Source organism: Asterias amurensis, chromosome 19, assembly GCF_032118995.1.
Source record: "Asterias amurensis chromosome 19, ASM3211899v1".
NCBI classification, from domain to species: Eukaryota; Metazoa; Echinodermata; class Asteroidea; order Forcipulatida; family Asteriidae; genus Asterias; species Asterias amurensis.
The window spans coordinates 5,288,865-5,305,818 of NC_092666.1; the positions used below are offsets into that span (position 1 = coordinate 5,288,865).

Sequence of the window (16,954 nt, forward strand, 5' to 3'; positions counted from 1 at the left end):
TACCCAGAGTGCAGCTCAGCCCTACCACCCATCCCCAGGAATTAAAGCCTCCCCTATACCCACAGTGCAGCTCAGCCCTACCACCCATCCCCAGGAATTAGGGCCTCCCCTATACCCACAGTGCAGCTCAGCCCTACCACCAATCCCCAGGAATTAGAGCCTCCCCTATACCCACAGTGCAGCTCAGCCCTACCACCCATCCCCAGGAGTTAGGGCCTCCCCTATACCCACAGTGCAGCTCAGCCCTACCACCCATCCCCAGGAATTAGAGCCTCCCCTATACCCACAGTGCAGCTCAGCCCTACCACCCATCCCCAGGAATTAGAGCCTCCCCTATACCCACAAAGCAGCTCAGCCCTACCACCCATCCCCAGGAATTAGGGCCTCCCCTATACCCACAGTGCAGCTCAGCCCTACCACCCATCCCCAGGAATTAGGGCCTCCCCTATACCCACAGTGCAGCTCAGCCCTACCACCCATCCCCAGGAATTAGGGCCTCCCCTATACCCACAGTGCAGCTCAGCCCTACCACCCATCCCCAGGAATTAGAGCCTCCCCTATACCCACAAAGCAGCTCAGCCCTACCACCCATCCCCAGGAATTAGGGCCTCCCCTATACCCACAGTGCAGCTCAGCCCTACCACCCATCCCCAGGAATTAGGGCCTCCCCTATACCCACAGTGCAGCTCAGCCCTACCACCCATCCCCAGGAATTAGAGCCTCCCCTATACCCACAGTGCAGCTCAGCCCTACCACCAATCCCCAGGAATTAGAGCCTCCCCTATACCCACAGTGCAGCTCAGCCCTACCACCCATCCCCAGGAATTAGAGCCTCCCCTATACCCACAGTGCAGCTCAGCCCTACCACCAATCCCCAGGAATTAGAGCCTCCCCTATACCCACAGTGCAGCTCAGCCCTACCACCCATCCCCAGGAATTAGGGCCTCCCCTATACCCACAGTGCAGCTCAGCCCTACCACCCATCCCCAGGAATTAGAGCCTCCCCTATACCCACAAAGCAGCTCAGCCCTACCACCCATCCCCAGGAATTAGGGCCTCCCCTATACCCACAGTGCAGCTCAGCCCTACCACCCATCCCCAGGAATTAGGGCCTCCCCTATACCCACAGTGCAGCTCAGCCCTACCACCCATCCCCAGGAATTAGAGCCTCCCCTATACCCACAGTGCAGCTCAGCCCTACCACCAATCCCCAGGAATTAGAGCCTCCCCTATACCCACAGTGCAGCTCAGCCCTACCACCCATCCCCAGGAATTAGAGCCTCCCCTATACCCACAGTGCAGTTTAGCCCTACCACCCATCCCCAGGAATTAGGGCCTCCCCTATACCCACAGTGCAGCTCAGCCCTACCACATATCCCCAGGAATTAGAGCCTCCCCTTAGCCACAGTGCAGCTCAGCCCTACCACCCATCCCCAGGAATTAGAGCCTCCCCTATACCCACAGTGCAGTTTAGCCCTACCACCCATCCCCAGGAATTAGGGCCTCCCCTATACCCACAGTGCAGCTCAGCCCTACCACATATCCCCAGGAATTAGAGCCTCCCCTTAGCCACAGTGCAGCTCAGCCCTACCACCCATCCCCAGGAATTAGAGCCTCCCCTATACCCACAGTGCAGTTTAGCCCTACCACACATCCCCAAGAATTAGAGCCTCCCCTATACCCACAGTGCAGCTCAGCCCTACCACCTGTCCCCAGGAATTAGAGCCTCCCCTATACCCACAGTGCAGCTCAGCCCTACCACCCATCCCCAGGAATTAGGGCCTCCCCTATACCCACAGTGCAGCTCAGCCCTACCACCTGTCCCCAGGAATTAGGGCCTCCCCTATACCCACAGTGCAGCTCAGCCCTACCACATATCCCCAGGAGTTAGAGCCTCCTCTATACCCACAGTGCAGCTCAGCCCTACCACCCATCCCCAGGACTAAGGGCCTCCCCTATACCCACAGTGCAGCTCAGCCCTACCACCCATCCCCAGGAATTAGGGCCTCCCCTATACCCACAGTGCAGCTCAGCCCTACCACCCATCCCCAGGACTTAGGGCCTCCCCTATACCCACAGTGCAGCTCAGCCCTACCACCCATCCCCAGGAATTAGGGCCTCCCCTATACCCACAGTGCAGCCCAGCCCTACCACCCATCCCCAGGAATTAGAGCCTCCCCTATACCCACAGTGCAGCTCAGCCCTACCACATATCCCCAGGAATTAGAGCCTCCCCTATACCCACAGTGCAGCTCAGCCCTACCACCCATCCCCAGGAATTAGAGCCTCCCCTATACCCACAGTGCAGCTCAGCCCTACCACCCATCCCCAGGAATTAGGGCCTCCCCTATACCCACAGTGCAGCTCAGCCCTACCACCCATCCCCAGGAATTAGGGCCTCCCCTATACCCACAGTGCAGCTCAGCCCTACCACCCGTCCCTAGGAATTAGAGCCTCCCCTATACCCACAGTGCAGCTCAGCCCTACCACCCATCCCCAGGAATTAGAGCCTCCCCTATACCCACAGTGCAGCTCAGCCCTACCACCCATCCCCAGGAATTAGAGCCTCCCCTATACCCACAGTGCAGCTCAGCCCTACCACCCATCCCTAGGAATTAGAGCCTCCCCTATACCCACAGTGCAGCTCAGCCCTACCACCCGTCCCTAGGAATTAGAGCCTCCCCTATACCCACAGTGCAGCTCAGCCCTACCACCCGTCCCTAGGAATTAGAGCCTCCCCTATACCCACAGTGCAGCTCAGCCCTACCACCCGTCCCTAGGAATTAGAGCCTCCCCTATACCCACAGTGCAGCTCAGCCCTACCACCAATCCCCAGGAATTAGGGCCTCCCCTATACCCAGAGTGCAGCTCAGACCTCCCCCTCCCCCCCTCCCCATCCCCAGGAATTAGGGCCTCCCTCCCCTCATATAGCTCCATGCTCCCCTATACCCAGAGTGCAGCTCAGCCCTACCACATATCCCCAGGAATTAGAGCCTCCCCTATACCCACAGTGCAGCTCAGCCCTACCACCCATCCCCAGGAATTAGAGCCTCCCCTATACCCACAGTGCAGCTCAGCCCTACCACCCATCCCCAGGAATTAGGGCCTCCCCTATACCCACAGTGCAGCTCAGCCCTACCACCCATCCCCAGGAATTAGGGCCTCCCCTATACCCACAGTGCAGCTCAGCCCTACCACCCGTCCCTAGGAATTAGAGCCTCCCCTATACCCACAGTGCAGCTCAGCCCTACCACCCATCCCCAGGAATTAGAGCCTCCCCTATACCCACAGTGCAGCTCAGCCCTACCACCCATCCCCAGGAATTAGAGCCTCCCCTATACCCACAGTGCAGCTCAGCCCTACCACCCATCCCTAGGAATTAGAGCCTCCCCTATACCCACAGTGCAGCTCAGCCCTACCACCCGTCCCTAGGAATTAGAGCCTCCCCTATACCCACAGTGCAGCTCAGCCCTACCACCCGTCCCTAGGAATTAGAGCCTCCCCTATACCCACAGTGCAGCTCAGCCCTACCACCCGTCCCTAGGAATTAGAGCCTCCCCTATACCCACAGTGCAGCTCAGCCCTACCACCAATCCCCAGGAATTAGGGCCTCCCCTATACCCAGAGTGCAGCTCAGACCTCCCCCTCCCCCCCTCCCCATCCCCAGGAATTAGGGCCTCCCTCCCCTCATATAGCTCCATGCTCCCCTATACCCAGAGTGCAGCTCAGCCCTATCCCCATGAATTTTGTGCTACCAGTGTTAACATGTGATTACAAGACATAGTGGGTATAGACAAACACACAATAAAGCTACACAGTAAAGATACTGTAAGACTCACACATTGTATTTTTAATAAATAACACTTTTAACCCATGGAAAAGTTTCTGTATGGCGCCACCACTTTTTCATTCCAAATAAAATAATATAGTATCTAATTTACCTGATTGATATATCCCTTTTTGTAAAAATAAGTGAAAAAGTGGTGGCGCCATATGAAAAGTTATCCAAACCCATTTATGAAGTTAAATATTTAATATGAAGTTAAATATTAAAAATTGTGACATATTTAAATCACGTTCCCTGTATTTTACAACAAAACAGAGTTCTTCTACCTGATGTTTTGACTGAGAGTATGGTTAGACGTTCTAGAACTGCTCTAGAATTGCAAGGGTCGTGGGTTCGAATCCCACCCGAGTGATAATTTTTCACAGGACTCGGGAAAGTACTGAGTATACAGTGCTAACACACATCGGTGTATGGGTAAAAAACCAAAATGAATATGGTTAGACGTTGTAAATTACTGAGGTTTGAGCGAGCTCACCAGCCGTGGATTTTGCATTGTGCATGGCATGAAGTTGGGCTGTGATAATGGAGATCGTGAAGTTGTCCGACTCGTAGCTTACAGCTATAACCCTTCTAATCAAATATTTTGAGGGTTTGCAGTTTCATAATGATATTTGTATTGAAAATATTGGCAGGAAAATCAAATGAGGGCAGTGTAAAACCACACGTTCAGGCACAAACACATGACATCGTGTAAACATTCTCATGTAATTTGGTGGGACTGTATTTACTTAATATTACTGGCATTGTACAGCCATCGGTAAGGTATCATGTGACAAACCTCAAAATATTCTTCAGTGATTTCAAGAATTAAGTCTTTTTTGTGCCAAACATTGCAACAGCAATCATGTCTTTTTAACGCACGTTTATATTTTATTCTTTTTTCGAGTGGAGTTATTCTACTCCGTTTATTCAACAAAAGACAACATTGGACACTTGGACACTTTCGGTACAGGAAAAAAAAATTAAGTTCTCAGATTTACAAATAACTTACAGGGCTTACAGAAGGTAATGGTGAAAGACTTCTCTAGAAATATTATCCCATGAAATGCTTTACTTTTTGAAAAAACATTAAACCATATCAATTCTCGATAGCGAGAATTACAGATTTATTTTAAACACATGTCATGACACGGTGATATGTGCGGAAACCAAGGGTGGGTTTGCCTCTATTTTCTCCCTACTCCGATGACCGATTGAGCCTAAATTTTTACAGGTTTGTTTTTTGATATATAAGTTGTGATACACGAAGTGTGGGACTTGGACAATGCTGTTAACCAAAAGTGTCCAATGGCTTTAATTCATATTACTAAAGAAGCATAATAAATACTGCTATTACATTGCTAATAATACTTGACCCAGAAACTGGGGTGCTGTACTCCTTTTTATTTTCTAGGTGTAACAGAATAACGACCCAGTTACTGGGTCTATGATAAATACGATTAACATTATTCAATCCTGCTTATCATCATGTGAATGCAACCATTGAGATAAAAATTATAACTTTTCCATTTCATATATTCAGACCCATTTATATTCTTTTATATTTCGTTTTACAGCAATGTCTGACAGACGGAATGATGTGGCCGTCCTTCTCCATGAATGGGCGACACAAGAGATGAATTTCCTCCCTCAGGGGCGCCACGTTAATGCTCCAATGCCAACTGTACAGGAGCTTAGAGAGTAAGTATTTATGACCTCTGACCTCCATTGTAATCTAACTGGCATTTAGCTAGCACACCACTGTAAAGGGAGAACACTGCATGTTTAATTTATTAGCACAATCGTATGCACATCAATGGCCTGAAGGTACCAAAACCTATAAACCAGAAACTTGATGTTAATCTATTCTAGGTATTTTAAGGTCAGAGTTGAACCTGAACTTGATCAGTAACTACGAGAGAGTGGCGGTAACGCCATGTGAAATTCTCTTATTTGAGTAGTCATGGTTCTAGAAAAAAACATTGGTTAAGGAATCAACATTTCAATCAAAATGCTCTGATCGTCGTCATATCAGTCTTATTTATGATTTTGACTTATTGATTGTTTTGATTTTGATTTATAGAATTTGCCGAGGAAGTCTTCTCGATGTGTGGGACTTTGTAATCCAGAGAGTCTATTCGGCTCAAACTGCCAGAAAGATGAAAGGAAATCTTGCTCTGTATCCTTTATCAAGAATTTGTTGATTCCTTATTAATGATTTAAGATCCAAAGCCCTTTTCACACTGCCCCATGCCCCAGGGGCAACCCTGAGATAAAATAATAATAATATGTATAGCGCACGTACCTAACTGAGTATATACAAAATTTCAACTTTTTTCCGCAGGCTCTGCTTTTTTAATGGTTACCCCGGATGCTTTTATGCGATTGAAAAAAATAAATGGCAGTCGTTGAAGACATGTCTAAGGAAAGCCATAAAAAATATCTTGAAAATGAGGATGAACAACATGTTGTTACCATGTAAGAATTGTGGCCTATATTTCTGTTAATATTTTTTCTACCCTGCAATTTAAAGCCTGTCAAGTTTTCCGCTCTTTTTTCCGATGACCCGCTCACATGCCTGTGTTATTTGAAAAACAAATTCAGGGAGGGGAGTTTGTTGAAATAATTGATGTTTTATTTGGTCAACTATTCTGGATCCTTAATTGAGTCATTGTTTCAGCCAAAGCAGACATAAACGCGCTCTTTCCCACACCGTCAAGTACAAAGATGGTGTCAAATTCACTCAGGAGAGGAGTGAGTTACTACAGAGGCAAAGAGAATTAAGATCTCAGCTGACTGGAGTTAAGTCTGACATCGGACGTCTTGATAAAGATCTCGGGAGGTTGCAGTCAGAGATCTTATCCGCAGGTTGGTGAACTTTTCTGAGATTGAATGGTGTTTGAAGCTTTGCATGGTGTGGAGAATAAGAGTAACTGTAAATACAAATAAGAAGAGTAAACTTGTGGGTACAACCGTGTGTAAAAACCTCTCTTGAGGGAGTGTTGGCTCTGAAAAGAGCCAGTTTGGTCTTGACGTTCTGAACAGCAAACTCTTCTCCTGAAGACGAGCAGAGTATACTTTTCAAGATGTTGAGACCACACCGGCTCTTTTCAGAGCCAACACTCCCTAAAAAGAGATTTTACACACGGTTGTACCCGCAAGTCTACTATTCATATTCATATTTATTATAGTTGCTCTCTTTCTGGGATTCTTGTGAATTTTTGAAAATCTTTGTTTTTGGCAATAATTTTATTTTAATTTTATGAATATAAAAGTGTTGGAAACGGTTTCATCACATGATGCGCGTCAGTGCTTTGATATTTGTTACATTTTTTTATGCCCCGCCGGCGTAGCCAGGCAAAGGGCCATAAAATGTTTACCTTGTCCTTCCAATCAAACCAGGAACACCGGGGCGAACCCCCTTCTCTTCTAAGTGCACTGGGTTATTTTACATGCGTTACACAACACACAGAACCAAAGGCTTTACGTCCAATCCGAAGGACAAAGCATCGTTGTGAAGTGTCTTTCTTGCTTAAGGACACATCATACCAATCAGGTACCCAGACGTAATGTACAGTGCCAGACTACACATTTTTTCTTCATGTATCGCGCCTCGATTGACATTACGAACAGCGCCCTCTCGGGTCGGGGCCTGGTCTTAAATTATTTGTAAATAACATAAAAACAATTTTTTTTTTAGAACCTTAGTTAACTGTTTGTTTATATTTCACTCATCAAAACACATATCTTAGTGACACAAGCTTTATTTTGACAAAATACCACTTCCAGGTGACTTTAATATTATATTTACTCTTGATTGGCAGAGGATGATTACCAGAGAAGTTGCTCCGAGATGTCCGATCTTCATCACAAACAGACGCTACTCGCTGCTCACTCAGCTGAGTGTAAGGCAGATACTGCAAGATACGATGAGTATATCAAACGAGTCACTGCAAAACTCAATCATTATCGAGAACTCAAAAGGTAAATCAGGATATTGATATCAAATGTTCACTAGTGAATAATAGTTTGCCGTGTTTTTAGGCTTAAAGTCCTACAAAAATTGGTCCAAGATAAATTACAGCCCCAGGCCAGAGTAGGTGCCAGCGTGCCCCTGGTGGCAGATGGTTTGGTTCAACAGCACATATCAGTTGCATTTAGCCCTCGCTATGAAGTGGTCGGGCGGCCAATGATTGCTCTCAAAAGAAACAACAAAACATAAATAAACATTATTAATTTGGTTTAGAAGCACACGCAAAGATTATTATACTCTCCTTTTGCCTTTTACTTGTACGAGATAAAATTTGCCATAAGAAACTGGACCTATTTTATCCTTTTTATAAAACCTTTCTGGTGATGAAATCATGGGACCCTCAAAAGTGCATTTTCACTCTTAGACCAGGGGCGGATTTCACAAAGAGATTAGATTGATCGTAACGGCAAATCAATCATTGTTGCCAAGAAAAGTGTGATGTCACAAATGCACATCGCGATGGTAATACTGACAATTTGTCTTGCGATTTGTCTTTCTATATAGCTTTGTGAAATCGGCCCCCAAAAATATCCATTTAAAGAGAAGACGCTAAAGAAACTTCGGTTAAGATTTTGTTTGTTTGTTTGTCCACAGTTCACACGGGGAGTCTCTTCTGTTTAGTAAACAAGGATCAAATCAAACCAACACTTCACCAACAATCGGACTTGAATCTGCATGCACTGTAAGTATAAAGTGTCTATGGTACTCGTCTTCTTCTTCTTACTTTCAAGTGCAGTCTTCAGATAGTCGCACTGCCAGGTACACCGGTGAGGTGGTTTCAACTTTCCGCCGTGTTCAGTTTTCCGAATGACCAAATACGGTAGCATTACGTCATGCGATGCCTGCACACAGCAAGCGAAAGTAGTCCATTTTTAGTGCCGTATTGAGTCGTCCGTTATCCTCCGATAGCTGTCATGGCGGCGTCAACGAGTCGAGTACAACTGCCGGCAAACGCTGTGGATCGTATGAGTTGTTTTATATGCAAGCAGAGTGTGACCTGCCTAAAGTTGTACCCATGAATACATGTAAAGAGTGGGGCAAGAGATTATGTGACTACACAGAAAAGAATCGTAATATAAACAATTTGGGGTCACTGCTGAGAGAACTAGAGTACTCCCTTCTCTTTGCGATAAGTGTGTACTTGACAGTTGTTATTTATTTTGATAGTTGTTATTTATTTTTTAGTTATTTTTTTTTTTTTTCTGGAGGTTGCCAGACACGCAAGGCCTATTTTTTCGAGAGGCTGTAGCCACCTACTCCTAGGGCTGAAACAGGGTTACCCCTTTTACAGTCCATACGGATATAGGCTTGGGTATCATCAATCTGAATGAAGCCTGGCTGGTAGAGCAGAAAGCACTACCTCCCCAATTTTATGTAGCAAGTGTCACAACTGTGATTCGAACCAACACTCTGCTGATCAAACACCAGAGCTTGAATCCGATGCTCTTAACCGCTCGGCCATAACACACTCGGTTTTAAACAACACACGGCACCTACAGCTTTACTTCCCATTAGAAGGACGAAGTAGTAGTTAAGTGTCTTGCTTTAAATAAAAACACAAGTGTCACGACTCTTGAACAGGTCAGAGCTTGAGATTGGGTGGCGGTGCTCTTCACTGCTCGGCCACAACACCTCCACTCTATTCAGACCATTTCAATTTTGTTACAAGAACCAGCAGAGGGCATCGCCTCCATTGACCCTGTTTTGATTCCAAGTCTGTCAAAAGTATGCACAATGTGAAAATGCCAAAAGGATAAGTTTGAAGAAGTGTGAGTGAAGGAAACTAAAGCTTCTTTATGTTTGTTTTGTCTTTTTATAGAAAAGCGTCCGTGAGTCGTGCGATGAGGTCGGATCTTTCCTTCGTCAGATGCTGAAGGGAGATTTTGGCTCCAACTCCAAGTTAATGTAAGTATTGATTCCTTGATGTAATAGATGATCGTAAACTCAAAAACCTGCACCAGACCATTTTACCTCTCAGACTCTTTTTTTTTTTTTTTTGAATAACCATCAGAGGTTAAACGCCACTAACGGGGGACAATTTCATAGAGTTTTCTGCTAAGCAGAAATGAGCAGGATACCAGTCACTTATTGAACACATGACATGGTAGTTTGGCTTGTAACCTTATTCATGTAAGCCAAATTTTGTTGCGCCTACATGTAGCTACTTTTTGTGCTTCAGAAGTTCTATGAAATTGGGCATAGTTGTCATCAATTTTAAAAAAATGGGGGAAAATGAAAACATTCAATAAAATAAAATTTTAAGTATTAAAGAAAACCATAAAAAGTCATAAATAAATAAAAATGTATAACCATTTTCAGGAGTGAGAGACAGAATAAGATGTGGACGAGTATTGAGCAAGTTCTTTCAGAGAGTCCGGCCAATCAGATTGTCAGATCCCTCGCTCTCATCTCTCATGAAGAATCTCACAATCTCCGCCAGATGACAAACAACATTGATATCAAGACAGATGCCGAACAGTTGAGGTATGTGTAATGCTAGGAACAACTGCTTAGCACTGGTTTAGTTGTGTAGGGTGCTTGAGACTAGAGTAGTTAACCCTAACCCTAACTTTAGCTAGATGACAAACAACATTAATACAAAGACAGATGCCAAACAGTTAAGGTATGCCCAATGCTAGAAATAACTGCTTAGCACTGGTTGTAAGGTGCTCCAGAATGGACTTGAACCAACGACCTCCGGTTTGATGTGTCAGTACTCCACCAACTTGAATGAGCTGTGTAGCCCTATGTGGTGTGCTGTGGTCGAGCTGATAAGACCAGACTCATGCTCTGGTGTTGTTTATCAGCAGAGTGTGTGTTCTGGTACCTGTCATGACACTTGTGTCCTCAAGCAAGGCACTTATGATATGATTGCTTCGCCTTATAGATAGTTGGTCTGGTGTGTTGTGTAACGCATGTAAAACAACCAATTGCACTTATTGAAAGAGAAGGGGTTTGCCCTGGTGTTCCTGTAAAAGGAGTAGGTCTCATACTTCAACTGTAGCCCCACATACTTTGCAGGAGATACTGAATCTTAAAGTCCCTTAATGAACGCTCATTAACGCACTGGGTGACAGTTATGAGCGCTATTAAAAGAAACCACTATTATGTTGGCGGTCTACCCGAGTTTGTAAAAATATAAATAGCCATGAAATTCTCTGAAATTTGATTGATTTAAAGGTGTTCTTTTCAATTAACTCTACACAGCCTGTGGAGTTTCAAACCCATCTTCCTTCAAAATAATTGTTTGTCTTCCTTTGTTGATTGTCAAGATTCAAGCATGGGTCACGAGGTCTTGAGGATACATCATCAGCTCCTGACATCACCCTCAGTGTTCATCAACTTATCGAGGTAAAAAACTCCTTCCTTAATAGACGATGTGACTTATGTTTGCATTCAAACTGCCCGCTGTAGACAAAACACTGTACACGTCATGTTTCGCCGGGCAAAAAGATTCGTAGTCATGGTAAGATTGTGTGTACTTTATAGCTGGCTGCCAAAACACTAATGTTTTGCCCGGCGAAATGCGCCAAATCATGTTATGATTTTCGAGTGACGTCAGAGGTCACATCGTCTATATGATTTGAGGCATTGCATGTTGAGGGATCAATACATATTTGGTTTGCGGTAACACCATGTGTGTTTTCTACTTGCCAGGTAGAGTTTGATCGTAGAGAACTGTCTTTCTTTATTATACTTACCGCGGAGAAGATTATTCGGATAGTTCGGGAGACTTCTCAGTTCTGAAAAGAACTGTCCTGCTTTTTAACTACTACCTGTGCGGAAGGTATCAAAAATTGGCTGGGACTACTACTTTTGCTTAACTCCTTCCTTGATCTCACAATTCTGACTGAAAAGCTCAGACATGTCATATTTGACGAATTGGAAACTCTTGTCAATCCCCGTGTTTCTGGTTCACATAGCAAGCACCCTGGTTTTTAGTTTCCTGAGGCTTGCCAGCTACAGGGATTAAGTTCACTTAGAAGGCATCCTCGGTTTCATTACCAGAAATAATAATAATAATAATAGACCGTTTTTATATAGCGCTTTTCTTGCACGAGGGGTGTCTCAAAGCGCTTCCAACATTATTACCCCTGGTCACTGGGCCTTAAATTATTCCTTAAACCATCTCAGCTTCCTGGGGAGTATAAAGCCTGTGCGCAATATATGTGCTACTTGACTAAACCAATCACAAGATCCATCTCTGCCCTCACAGGTACCCATTTACCCCTGGGTGGAGAGAAGCAATTATAGTTAAGTGTCTTGCTCAGGGACACATGTGTCACGACCGGGATTTGAACTCACACTCTGCTGAACAGAAGCATCAGAGCTTGAGTTCGGTGCTCTTATCCACTCGGCCACGAAACCCCCACAACAGAAATATGTATGACTAAAAAGAGTCTCCTGATGATGACTAGAGCAAGCTAGTCCAATCGTTGAGACAAACTTCAGAACTGACTCCGCGGCAGTACAGTTAATTACAATCCTATAAGCTTAAGTAGTAGTCCAGTCTATTTTCTGTACCATCCGCCCAGGTAATAGTTAAAGAGCAGGACAGTTCTTTTTAGAACTGAGAAGTTTCCCGAACCTCCGATTTTTCTACTCCGTGACAGTAGAATAAAACAAGACAGTTTTTTTAAGAACAAACTCTACCTGGCAAGTAGATACACACATGGTGTTACCGCAAACCAAATATACATTGATACCTCACCATGCAATGCCTCAAATCCTATAAATTAAAAAGATAACTATACCTGCAGAGTTTGGTGGATTCAATATTGTTTCTACTATCACAATAGGTCAATTGTTATTTAGTTTTTGTGTTCCTTTCATTTTGTTTGCAGGAAAAGCAGTTGTCCCATATGCGTTCATTCATGAGTACAGAGCAAAGTCTGAACAATGCTTGGCGCCTTGACAAAAGACTAGCCCAGTTAGTCTCACAGGTTCAGAAGCGTCTTTCTACTTCATTAACATCGCAGCCTGGAGCTCTGGAAATGACCAGGTAACATTTTCTCAAATTGTGCAATTAAATTTGGGTTTCTTTATTGTTTAAAGCATTCAAATTTCTATCCACTCTCTCATTTGTTTCTTTGTACCTCACAGAGCACTATTTTCTACGGAGTTAGAGTTAGCCTCCGCTTCAGCCGCCGTGGAGCAGTTGAGAGAATCTTGCAGAGATCTACAAGAATCATCATTCAAAGCATCAAAGGAGAAAGATGAACTGTACAGAAAGTACCAGAAGATTCAAGACTTTAAAGCCTTGACTGTGAGTCTAGACACTGCACTAATGGGGATTTCAGCAAAATGCTTTAAAGAATTTGGGTACTTTTTGTCACACAAGACAAAGATTTTCATTAAACTTACACCGTTTGAAGATAATGATAGTAGAAAGCGTACCTTAAAATATTAGTTGCTGAGGTGCTGTAGTTTTTGAGAAATGAGTAAAACAATGTCATGAAAATACGTTTTTCTACATGCTAAAATAAATTTCGTCTCATGATCACTGAGCGGAAAATTATTTTCATGACATTGTTTTACTCATTTCTCAAAAACTACAGCATCTCAGCAAGTATTATTTTCAGGGAAGCTTTCTACGATCATTATCTTCAAACTGTGTTAGTTTAGCGTAAATCTGTAGACATTGTGTTTTTTGTCCTACAAAAAAGTACATAGACCCTTTAAGATTTGTTATTAAATTCTGATACTTTCTAGAGGTTGGATGCCAGTGTCATGGGGAAATCTGTCCGCCATAAATAAAGGAAATTAACATGGGCCGAAGGAGGATGACTCAAAAGTATTAATGATACCTGGGGCTGACAGAAGATGTTTGTTCTTTGAACAGAGATTTCTAGCTGGTTGGTTATGCTGAATAAGATCCTGGGGATAAGCAGGGGCTGTACCATGGAGACAATGATGTGTTAACAATAATAACAGTACCACCTTTTGAAGTGTATTTTCACAGTGGAAAATATTCATGTGGTATTTATTCATCACCATCCTGCGTCCTTGGACGGAATAGTAGAAGCAGCTTTCATGAAATTGTGCCAGGGTGCTTTGTCCCTCATGAGTTGTTGGGTCTCGTTTGGATTGAGATGTGTGTCTCTGGTGATGGTGTCTGTGTAGCACATTTTCCTCCTGCCGCGATTTGGATGTCCGCCAGGAGGATTCCAGAAGATCAGGTACGATATGGGTTGATCAGCTGTATGCAAACAGTGACCAGCAAATTGTAGACGTCTCTGCATTACGGTCTCGGATAGTGGTGGTAGATTTCCATATACCACCGTGTTTGTAATATTACATGGTCCCGCCAGTGGATGTTTAGAATTCTACGCAGCAGTTGAGTGTAGCAACTGTTGATACGATCATTCATTTTTTGGGTTGTATCTTTTTTTTATTGCATTCATTTAATCTAGTCTTTCTTGGATGTCTTTATCATAGGAGAGGAAGCAGGATTTGATCCGAGTGTTAGTCCGACAGAACTCGGAAGCAAAGAAGAAACTGGAAGTAATACAAAGAGAGGTAAGATGGTAGTTTAATATCGTGAGACGTAAATATTATTTGAAACATATCTGAAATACTTTTTAAAGACACTGGACACTATTGGTAATTGTCAAAGACAAGTCTTTTCACTTGGTGTATCTCAACATTATGCATAAAATAACAAACCTGTGAAAACTTGAGCTCAATTGGTCATCGAAGTTGCGAGATAATAATGAAAGAAAAACCACAATTGTCACACGAAGTTGTGTGCTTTCAGATGCTTGATTTCGAGACCTCAAATTCTAAACTTGAGGTCTCGAATTTAAATTTGTGGAAAATTACTCGTTTCTCGAAAACTACGTTACTTCAGAGGGAGCCATTTCTCACAGTGTTTTATACTATCAACCTCCCCCCATTACTCATTACCAAGTAAGGTTTTATGCTAATAATTGAAATGGTGCCTTGAAATGGAGGGTATACCGTTGTTAAATTCTCCAACAAGTCATGTCCAATTAGACCATAACAACTTACTAGGTTAGAAGCAGTGCAGCTGTTGATAATGTTTATCATTTTGAGAAGTTATTCCCTTCTGAGGAATGTGGTTTTAGAGAAAGGGTTTCATAAACATTTCATCCTGAGAAACATTTCATGAAAGGCTTCTCATTACTCTCAGCCTATGTATAATAATCAGAATTTCCTGTTATGGACGTTATAAGTTAAAGCCATTATACACTTTTGGAACAGAAAAATAAATAAAAGTTCACAGATTTTCAGAAGGTAATGGTAAAAGACTTCTCTTGAAATATTACTCCATGAAATGCTTTACTTTTTGAGAAAACATTAAAACAATTATCAATTCTCGACAACAAGAATTACGGATTTATAGTAAACACATGTCATGACACGGCGAAATGCGCGAAAACGAGGGTGGGTTTTTCCGTTGTTTTCCCCCGACTCCGATGACCGATTGAGCCTAAATTTTCACAGGTTTGTTATTTTACATAAAAGTTGTAATACATGCAGTGTGGGCCTTGGACAATACTGTCCATTGGCTTTAAGGGCCCAATTTCATGTAGCTGCTTGAGCACAAAATTTTGCTTAAGTAAACCAATCCTTGCTTCGTAAAATCATATTACCGGCCAAGACTCCACTCAATTGTTATGCTAAGTAAAGAACAGCTAAAAACCAGGCACAAGTGATGTATTTGATATGAAATTTTGTCCAGTAACATGTGTAAGATTAGCAAGCTATTTTCATGCTTAAGCAAATTTTTGGCTTATTTTGCTTAAGCAGCTCCATGAAATTGGGCCCTGGTGGCCATGTCATCAGGGTACGGTTCGAATCCTGGTCATGATATTTGTGTCCTTGAGCAAGACATTTTACTACAATTGCTTCTCACCACCCAGGGGTATAAATGTGTACCTTTGAGGTCAGAGATGGTTCTTGAGTAAGCTTAGTAGCGCATATTTGTTGCACTGGCTGTATACTCTCCAGGGAGCTGAGATGGGTTAAGGAATCAAATAAAATGGCCCAGTGACCAGGGCCCAATTTCATAAAGCTGTTAAACAGAAAATACTGCTTGACAAATTTCTTGGCTAAGCAGTTATTGAGTGGGGCACCCAGTCAAAACAATGGAAATTTAATGTAATTTCGACTGGTAAAACTTGTTTTCTGTTAAGAAATACTTGTCTGTGCTTTAGCAAGTGTTTGTGCTTACAGGCTTTATGAAGTTATGGGCCCAGCCCTCGATTTCACGAAACTCATCGCAAGTAGCGACGCATCGTAGGGTTTGCGATGCGTCGCAGACCTATAAGACACGTCGCGGCTGCGACGAGTTCGCAACTTACGACGTGTAACCGGTCGCAACTTGCTTCATGAAATCGGGGGCAGGGGTAATAATGTTGGAGGGTGATTGAGTGATGAATTTGGGCGCTATATTAGAAGCCACTACTATTATTTTATCTTTGAAAGTTCCAACAATTTCAAACTGTTTGAATTAACCACGACAGAATCTGAAGTACATGCAGTCAACGCTTTGCCCTCATGAAGTAGGTACGGTATCCATGGCAACCCAGATGAAGAACGGAGTAGCCAATGAAGTGGAGCAGTTTGCCAAGTTGTCGTTGCAAATGTTACGTCTGACATCACTCGACAGGTTAGCAAATTAAGTTGAGGAAAATGGACGAGAAAGTATAGATTTGCAGATGCAATGTTTAAGTGAAACAACACTTCGTCTCAATAATAATATTAATAATAAGACTTGTAATGCGCACATATCCACCCTGCTGGGTGTTCAAGGCGCAGTAAAACCAAAAACAAAACACAGCACAAAGAAATAGCAAAATTAGTCATTGAAACCCTGTGGCATAAGATAAATTTTGGGAAGAGACTTGAATTTTGCGGTACAAACACAAGATTTTAAAGCTTAAAAGCATACTTTATGGTGCTTGCCACATTATCGAGCTCAATGTTTTGATCAGTTTATTATGTTTGTGTTACTGACGTGATAGTTTAACAGCAGTACCAAATCCATCAGTAAACAGTAAACTCTACCACCAAACGTACCTGTGAAATCTATCGGAATTAGTTTTCCAAGACTAAAAGCACGGTACATA

The 16,954-nt window shown here is 43.5% G+C and overlaps 1 protein-coding gene across 2 annotated transcripts in view; it reads left to right on the top strand.

Annotated features, from left to right (window-relative positions):
• Positions 1–16,954, top strand: part of LOC139951275 (uncharacterized) — a 60,019-nt gene that overhangs the window by 39,033 nt on the left and 4,032 nt on the right. For both annotated transcript variants that reach the window (XM_071950078.1, XM_071950079.1), the window contains 12 exons: positions 5,404–5,527; positions 5,910–6,005; positions 6,507–6,694; positions 7,651–7,810; positions 8,454–8,541; positions 9,679–9,764; positions 10,179–10,343; positions 11,132–11,210; positions 12,704–12,861; positions 12,963–13,125; positions 14,298–14,378; positions 16,349–16,494. In XM_071950078.1, the coding sequence (XP_071806179.1) occupies positions 5,404–5,527; positions 5,910–6,005; positions 6,507–6,694; positions 7,651–7,810; positions 8,454–8,541; positions 9,679–9,764; positions 10,179–10,343; positions 11,132–11,210; positions 12,704–12,861; positions 12,963–13,125; positions 14,298–14,378; positions 16,349–16,494 (1,534 nt within the window). The remainder of the gene's footprint in view (positions 1–5,403; positions 5,528–5,909; positions 6,006–6,506; positions 6,695–7,650; positions 7,811–8,453; positions 8,542–9,678; positions 9,765–10,178; positions 10,344–11,131; positions 11,211–12,703; positions 12,862–12,962; positions 13,126–14,297; positions 14,379–16,348; positions 16,495–16,954) is intronic.